At 44.9% G+C, this 9,149-nt stretch overlaps 1 protein-coding gene across 1 annotated transcript in view; it reads right to left on the minus strand.

Annotated features, from left to right (window-relative positions):
• The window catches only part of npas3 (neuronal PAS domain protein 3), a 250,860-nt gene extending 242,612 nt beyond the window's left edge, over positions 1-8,248 (minus strand). Inside the window, exon 1 of the mRNA XM_076166053.1 lies at positions 8,064-8,248. Coding sequence (XP_076022168.1) covers positions 8,064-8,248 — 185 coding nt within the window. The remainder of the gene's footprint in view (positions 1-8,063) is intronic.
• Positions 8,249-9,149: the final 901 nt, after the last annotated feature.

Genomic DNA, 9,149 nt, shown 5'->3' on the forward strand with positions numbered 1-9,149 from the left:
GTGATCCAGACATGGATTTGGCTCAAGTTTAATCTCTGCTTCTTCAACAAAGTTCCACCTATCTACACAATATCGTCAAAATATATCATCTTGAGACATTTTGCTAATTATCAGTCAGACAGCAGACACGTAAGCTTGAATTCTTTCGGTGCTGGAGAAGAGAAGGATGGAAAAAAAAGGAAATAAGGATAGAAGAAGGAAAAGGCCTGTCCCCCTGTCTTGCTTTTTCTTGGCCTCTCTATCTCTCATCCTCCTCTCCATCATCTCCTTCTCCACAGCCGGTGTAGAGGAGTGTACTGATAGCGGGTGCACTTGTGCAATCGGCTATGAAGTCAGTCCTGTGCCTAGTTTCCCTCTCTCCCCCTTTCCTTTCCTTCTCCCTCCCTCTCTCCTCTACCTGGAAATTAATTTTGGTCTCCTCCAGATGCCTATCGGTGCTGAAATGCCGGCAGAAATAGACCCACAAACAGCAGCTCAGCCGAAACGACCAGCCTGAATCGCTCCCTGACAGCCTTTAGCAGAAATATATACACGCTGCTGGATGGAGGGGGAGGGGCAACAGACGGAGAGATGAATGGAGGAATGGATGGTTAGAGGAAAGACTGGATGGAGGGAGATTTTGTGGCACAGGGTGGAGGATGACTAGAGGAATTAAGTGGTTGATTGGTTGGTTGGTTGGTTCAATTCTATTCTATAAAAATGAACTTGAAAAGACATCAATTTCCCTGCAGATCATCCATCACATACTGCTACATCAAATGAAATAGTTTCTGTCTTATTTTAAATTCTGAGGTCAAAATTAAAAGTCAGATTTGCCGGCAAACAAATTTCAACCCCCAACGTGTTTGTTTGAATGAATCACTGTGGATTAAGTAAAACATTAAAAACCAGCAGAAATGCACGTCTACTTCAAAGCAATCTGCAATGTAGCATGTAAGACTCAAAGAGAGGAGACAGACGCAATGGGAGACGGAATTTCAGGTTATTGACCTGAGCCAAAAGTCACAGGAGGAGACAAGCTAACAAACAATCTCATGACATATATAAATATGTGTATGACTGAGGAGGGTTACGACAATATGGTGGATCCTATAGGCAGATGGTGTTTCTGTAGAACATGAATGAAGTAGAGCTCACTGTGATGACGTGCAAACGCTTTGGTAAAGCAATTTACTTTCAAAAAATTCAGGTCTTCAATAAAACATTGTATAATTTATTCAGGATTAATAATAAAACCATTGATAATGTCAAGGAATTCCCATACCTTCAGCAGGTGATAACGACAAAAGAGACGGTACGCTTCAAAGACTAATTCACTGCTAACACATAACAACGTGGAGCTGTGCACAAAATTGAAACTCATGGACGTTAGTGTCAGAGAACCACTTAGATATGGAACACAGGTGTGGTTTCTCCATGAACTATGATCAGAACTGACCTCTGCAGTCCCATAATTCAAATACTCATTTGTTATATTGGTACTAGAGTACAAACATTCTAAGTATTTGTCCACTGAAGCACAATTGCACAATATGTACTACTTCTATATACTGTACTTCTAGGTCCCTGGTTGGTCAAGATACTCCACAAAAAAACACGTAAATGTTATTTCAAAGGACCATTGAGAAGCCTCATTTGAAATAGTGTCATGTTTCACAGCAACAACCAAAAATAATTAAATAAAGGTGATAATATAAAATATGATTATTAAAGCAGAAGTACAAAAGTGCTAAAAAGTATTGAAATCAAAATGCGCAAGCACTGAAATTATTTAAATCACATTGAGGCATACTTGTTTGGCAGACACTTTTATCTAATGCAACACTTGAGATTTAAATACAAAACAAGCAGGTCAGGAGGGAACAACAAGCATCGGAGCCATGAAGGGATTTGAACTGGTTCAATGATCCCAGAGAGCTCAAATCTAAGGCTCTATTCTCTGAGCTTGTCCCAAGACTGTTGGAGTTTCTTACGTGTGCAACATAATAGTTCTGCACAAGTTGCTGTCTATTACCATGAACACTAAAAGTCAAATAGTAAATATACAGTGGACGCATATTTAAATTCAGTTTGTCATCAATCCAGATTCATTTTTACATGTGATTGCTTTTTGTACTTGAACACACACATGTAACAAGTGCTTGAATGCAGTAACAGTAGGGAGCAGCTCACGGATTTGGCTGAAACATCAGAATGTGCATTAACACCTCTGAATTGAATGCAGCATTTGATTAGAAAACATCCGATGTGAGTCGCATATCAGCGTCAAATCTGAACTGTGAGCGGTGAGCTGCAATGCCAAGAGTGTAAACGTCACCGAAGCACATGACAGCTGCGGCTTGGTTATCCGGTTTTACTATTTACCAGAGCCAAGGTGACACAAACACAGTGTTGTCAAATGAAAAAGAGCAGCGCACTGCAGACTCTCTCACACACACACACGCACAAACACACCTAAGTGCTAAGTAACAAGAAATCATTAATATCACAGCAAAGATGCATCATTAAAACAGGAGGATGACAGAAAATACACATCATCTTTAAATAGATATAGAATAGATACGATTCTCCTGAATGAGATTTGTAACATTCGTGATTTTTAAAAAAGGACATCTCACTGTGGAATGAAAGCAGCGGCAGGGATACACAGAGAGATGACCTCACTGCGCTGGAAGAAAATTATCTACTGCACCTCCACTTCACAGCGACACATTTGAATTTAGAGGTTAAAGGGGAAAACGCTTCAACTGCATGACACTTCCTGTGCTTCATTAACACCGACGTAAAATCAGTTCAAAGTCATCTGTGAGCTCTGCAAGCTGCTAAAACAATCACACAGCATCGGCTCATCGTACCGCTGTTTCATCCAAATGCTTCTAACGATTGAGAAAGAAGTGAATAAAAATAAAATTGCGCATTTGCGTACAGTAGAGATCAGTAATCACACCATAAGAGCAGATCACAACCACAACAAATACAGCAAAGTGTGAAGAACAGCATGTGTCTCTCTCTACAGCAGACCACCATGGCAGTAAACAACAACACAATACAATATGGAGCCACAATGACTTAGTCGTGAAATGTAGGGATTCCTCAATCAACAGGTGTAAACAAATGCATATTGCTACCTGGAGTACACGCCATATATCCACATAGATGATGTGTTGATAGAATAGAATAGAATAGAATAGAATAGAGTAGAATAGAATAGAAAGCACTGAATGTATTTACCAAGCATCCCTAAATCAGAAGCAAGTGTGAATATGATATGTGCATCATTTACATCATTATTTCTGTGATATTTGTGTAGAATATGACACAATAGAACAGATAGTTTGGCAATTATCATGTGTATAGAGGCAACAGAGCAGAAATTGTCTGATTACACAAAGCAACAGACGAGGTCATTTCCAGCTGTGACCCACACAGGACCTGTTCATTCATCTAGCAAAGCCAAGCCACTGTACATATCCACTTAGGTACACTGTGGCGGTAGTAGTAGTAGTAACAGCAGTAGTGTTAGTACTGTGGTCACACTGTGGCCTCGACATGCACAGACAGACACACAGAAATGTGTCATATGTGGTTGCACATGTGTTCCTGGATACTCACACCTCGCTACTGAGCGTAAACACTGTAAATTGCTCTGTAACAGAGGCGCTCGTGCGCGCGCGTGCACACTAACAAACAGACCCACGCACACAAGCACGCAAAACTCACACTAAACACAAGGAAAGCGAGACGAGAGGACAGAGCATGAGAGCAAGGCAGAGGCAAGCAGAGGCAGTCCTGCGTTTCCCCACAGAGCCTCCTCCCCCTCAGCCTCCTCGTCAGCCAGCCTACCGACCTGTTACCCAGCCACAAACACACACACACGCACACACACACACACTCACACACACAAATACACGCAGAGGCACGCACGCACGCCGACACGCACAGCTCGGCTCTCCTGTGGAAAGAGAACCAGCGGTTCATCCTGACATCTTGGGCCACACAATAAAAGCGCAAAGCGACGCGTAACAAACCGCGTCCCAGCGCCCGTAAACATGCGCCTCACATGCAGCTGGAGTGTGTGTAGGAGGAAAAAGCCGAGCCCCTTTACCGTTCTCTCCGCGTCGGGTCCTGCTGGATGCTCGGCTTGGTGGGCGCCATCTTCTTGCAACAATTATTTGCCTAATTACTTTTTTGTTTTTCCCCCTTTTGTCCGCTCTCCTGTCGGTTTATGAGGAGACGGAGCCGCGGCGCTGCGCTGCGCCCTGACAGCAATGCGTCATGGTCGCCGTGTTAAGACAAAAGCCATGTCCGTATGTGTGTGTGTTGGAGTGTGCGTGCGTGCCGTGGCGTGCCGTGCGTGCGTTCTGTCAGTCGGGCGGTGGAGGAGGAAAACGCGGGGAGCTGCAGAGGCATGCCGAGCAGAGTGAGAGGGAGCCGGGGTGGATGCCGAGCAGATCCCGCTGTCTCTCGCTCTCTCTCTCTCGCTCTCTCTGCGCGTGTGTGTATATGTGTGTGTGTGGGTGTGTGGGTGTGTGCGTGTCTGTGTCTACCCTACACAGACACGCACACACACTTCGGTTTGGCACTACAGAGGCATTTCCTGCGTGCGCTCGTGAAGGAAAAAACCTAAACGGGCGCGTCAGATGTTCACGCCGTCGCCGCTGCTGCAGCGCGTTTCTCCCCGGCAGAACGCTCCTGTGTTCGGCTGTGGAAGTGTGTTTGTCCCCGAGCATGTCTTCCTCCTCTGGCTGCTAACAGAGAACAAGGACATCACACATCTCCACTCTTTTCTTCTGCCCGGCGCAACAACGCCACTCACTTGCAGTTGAAGTTTGTGTGTGTGTGTTATTAATCCTTCCCTTACCTTGTTTTACAGGTTGCATCGGGAGTTTTACGTCTATTATATACATCTATACAAAAATGGCACTACACAGCGCGCCGGAAGGTGCTGGGTGTTTAGTTTGGATGGATGCCCTGTATATCAGATCACACACACCTCCTCCTGCCCCTTCACGCTGCCCCCCTCTCTCTCCCTATCATAATAAACACATCACAACAAACGTCTCACTCAAAATTTCATTAAATAACTTTCTCTGCGTCTTGTGTGTGTGTGTGTGTGTGTGTGCACATTTGGCTGAGCTTCTGTCACATTACGGCTGGTCGCAGGTGAACGAGGCATCGCTTGGATTTCTTGTGAGCGTGTAAATTGTATCAAGGTTATACCTTAAAAAACGAATGATCCTATTTTACTCAGCATTAGAATGATGAGATGTTTTCCTCGGGTTTCGTCATTTGATTTGCTCGTCGCCCGCTCCATTGTACTCCGCACGCTGCTGCTTTTGCCTCCTTTCTTCCTTTCTTTACTTCCCAACGTGCATTTAAATTCTCCCTTTTTAATGTATAATTCATTGTAACCTAATCGGTCTGGTGTGATTAACCCTCGGGCTGCTGCCATGGAAGCTGAAAAGCCCTCCACTCTATACCAATGACCTGTCAAGGTCAAAGGCATGTTGGGTATTCTCCACACAAACAGAGGGTTACAGGCGGTGCTGGAGTGGAAAATAAAGACAGGAGAAGTAAACTGTGACCTGCAGTTGGTGATCATCACCAGCAAAGACACGCACCATCAATCACATATTCACAGTTAACCTTCTTATGCTGAACTCCTTACAGAACGCTTTCGTCTTCCATTTACACCTTCAGCTATTTTCCCTCTAAAATGGGCAAATATTGCAATGCAAAAGTGACTTTAATTAAACAGTATTTTCTCTTCAGCAGATCCCAGTTTGGTGTTTTATGGGTATGTGCGTGAGAAGTTGGTGGCATTTGATCACAGCGGATGTCCTGGATGTCCTGACATTGAAAGGTCACAGGTGTGACCCTGCAGGGACAGACATCAAAGCCTCCTTGAGCAAAGAATTCACCAGAATTGTATTTCTGTATCCAGCTCCAGATGAGAGTTTTGGTTTCATTATATGGTGTTTAGGGCTTGAACAGCCCCCGTGTTCCCTCCCTCCATTGTAGCTCTGTAGTAGGGTGGCAGTGACTCACGGCTGGTTTGATTTTAGACTTGTCCGGTCTTGGAGGTTTGTTTGAGGAGCTTTGGCTGCGTACGCCTCTGCCAGCTCCATCCCTCTCCATCGCAGCTCCGCTTACTGAGAGCAGTGAAACGGAGGCGACGTGGATAATGGAGCGTAATGTATAAACATATTAGCTTCCAGCTGTTTGTTGGGGGAAACATTATATAGAGGAGAGGAGCAGCTCTATGGCAGGGCGATGAAGATGCAGCATCCAAACCTGGAGACACATGTGGGGGTTTTTAAAATGTCGAAATCTGGACAGAAGTGGGAAGATTTCGGACAAAGTTTTACATAAAATTATTTTCTGTCCTTTTCTTTGACAGGTAGATATTTAATGTTCAGGGAAGGTTGTGTTGTTCCCAAACGTCCCAAAGGTCATTGACAGGTTTTTTATAGGATCCCTACGTGAAAAATGAAGACATGAGCTGTAGAATCGTTCTGAAATGACTTTAGTATAATCGTAGGCTTCATTCTCCGCTTTTGTTACTCTCTATGTGGAGACAAACATACAGTCTGCTGATGAATCAACACCCAAATTCCTCCCATATGGGGGTCTGTGTGTCTGGAAGCCCTATTTTAAATAACAATACGCCCCTTCTACTATTCCTATTTGTTGCTTTAGAGGGCAGAGACGCTTTCAGTGCACTCAGAGAGGCCCAGGCAGCCTGTGATTTATGTCGCATTTGTCCCCGTAGCTCTTAGACTTTTACACACACATATACTCTGAGTGTTTTGGCTAATAAGGCCAGTGTGTATGTGTGTGTGGTGTATTTTGGCCCCCCTACAGCTCCAGATGATTAGAAAAAACAACCCTACTGAGCGGCCGGATGGGGAGGCAATCATTCAGATTCAGAGTTGGAGGGTAAAATAAGGAAATAACGGGGGATGGATGGAGTGAGTTGTCACCAGACAGCAGGTTGGAGAGGGCGGATGGACCCAAAGAGCTCCTGCTTTATGAAGAGCTATAAAGCACAATATTTCCTCTGAGACACTGTGAACACCGTTTCCTTTTTCCACTAAAACAACTCAACCTCGTTGCTTTGTTTCTAATAAATGTTCTGAACCTCCCCCTTCTGTTTCTAATGAAATACCCAAACCACATTCTTTTATATCCACTTAAATTGTAAAAGCCTAATTTCCACTGACTCGCATCAGCTTCACTCCTCTATTTCTGCTTAAACACACACCCTTCATTTCTCCTTACATTGATTTACCTGAACTGAATTTCGACTTAAATGGTTGGAATTGTTATTTCCAATGAATTTACCTTCCTCTGCTTCTCCTTCACCACATCAGCTTCACCTCGCCACCACTGAACCCCGTTTTCACACACTTGTGTTTAAAAAAACTGGTTTCAAAGTGTTCCGTCCCATCTGTTCAACCCCAACATGTGAATATTGAATTGAATCTCCAGGTGCTTCCTTTCCTTTTTTGTAGTAAATAGCAGGGGGATGGACACACTTTAGTGACATTTATCCCTGCATACACACTTCTTGATAAGGATTAATACCCTCTATCCACTTTTACACATGGAGCAGAAATACTGAGGTGTTTGAGGTTATGGGTGCTTTCTAAAGCTTTGATATAAAATACCAACTGATAGCCTGAAATATGTTGCCTTTTATCTGAGAGATTAGAAAATCAAATCATAAAGGTTCCAGTGAGTTAGAGATGGCCAAAAGCAATTTGTAATAAGATAATCCTATAATATTATATTGCTGATTTTAGGATGATAGCAAATTCATACACAAATTCTATAGGAATACATTGTTGAATGTGGCTGAAATGTCACCAAGGACAGCGTAAAGTCATCTTTAAGCACAAGGATCCTCCGGTAGTCATCATAGGAATATTATTGGAATATTGTATGAACATTAGAGTAATTTTCCTTCATTGTGGTTAACCATATTTTTTATACATTTCCATTGAAATAGTTCCAGTGACACTCATCTAAGCTACAGGTCGTTTTCACACACTTCCACATACCTTTGCTGGTAAGCGGCTATGCCCTGCACGCTCTGCTGGGCTCCGTTGGTGGTTCCGGGCAGCTGCACGGGCACACGACCCACAGGGGGTCCAGTCACCATCCCGCCGCCTCCGCCTCCACCGCCGACTCCTCCGCCTGCCGAGGCCGTCACCTGGACGCTGAAATCCGGGAAGATCCTGATCATGGTGCCGGTGTGTTCGGTGCGCTCCTCGGCTTCTACTTCAACCTCCCGTTCTTAACCCCCCACGCAAAACCAGTCACAATTCACTGGGAGTACTGGGATCGATAAAGGTCTGACTGTCTGATTGACCAATCTTAAGATCAACAATTAATCTCTATCTTTAAAATATTTTGTCCTCTCCCTTTCTATTCTTCTTTCCGTCCCCAGCCTCTTGCTTCAACTCTCACGCAGGTCCGGATCATGGTCCCGAAGTGTCCGTGCGCAAAACAGTGAGTCAACAATCAATGGATCAATAGGTTTACGGGATTGCCGGGTGAGTTATTGCAGTAAAAGAAAAAGTAAATAAATATGTATTTAGTTGTTGCTTATTCCCTCTGCTGGCTCTCTCCTTCACAGATCAGCCCCTTGCTGGTCGGGATCATAGTCAGGTGTCTCCGGTGCGCTCCAGCCTCCAGCTTCAAGCCTCCCGGTCTCCGCGTTTCTTTCACAGTACACACACACACACTAAATCAATGTGATCGATTGATCAGTGGATGTTTGGTGTGATTGTTAAAGACAGAAGAACAAGTCGTGTCTGTAGCCGTCTGTCCCGTCCTCCTCTCCGGAGCTCCGGAGTCGCTCACACCACCGCCACCACCGGCTCTCCATCCGAGAAAGCCATCCCGTCCCCGGTGCTCCGCCTGGTGTGTGCTGGGTGTGAGGGTGTCTGTCGGCAGGGAGGGCACCTGTGTGAGGGCGCCGGTCAGTCAGTCAGTCAGTCAGTCAGTCAGCCAGTCAGTCAGTCAGTCAGCGGGCTCGGCTGTGACATTGGTGCGCCTTGATACAACAGCAACAGCTACAGTGTGTGTCGGTATGTCTGTGAGCCTGTGTGTGTGCGCGCATGTGTGTGTGATGTGACTGAATT

The sequence above is a fragment of the Genypterus blacodes genome, unplaced genomic scaffold, assembly GCF_046128005.1.
Source record: "Genypterus blacodes isolate CSIRO-AG114 ecotype Tasmania unplaced genomic scaffold, CSIRO-AGI_Gbla_v1 ptg000154l_1, whole genome shotgun sequence".
In the NCBI taxonomy this organism is placed as follows: domain Eukaryota; kingdom Metazoa; phylum Chordata; class Actinopteri; order Ophidiiformes; family Ophidiidae; genus Genypterus; species Genypterus blacodes.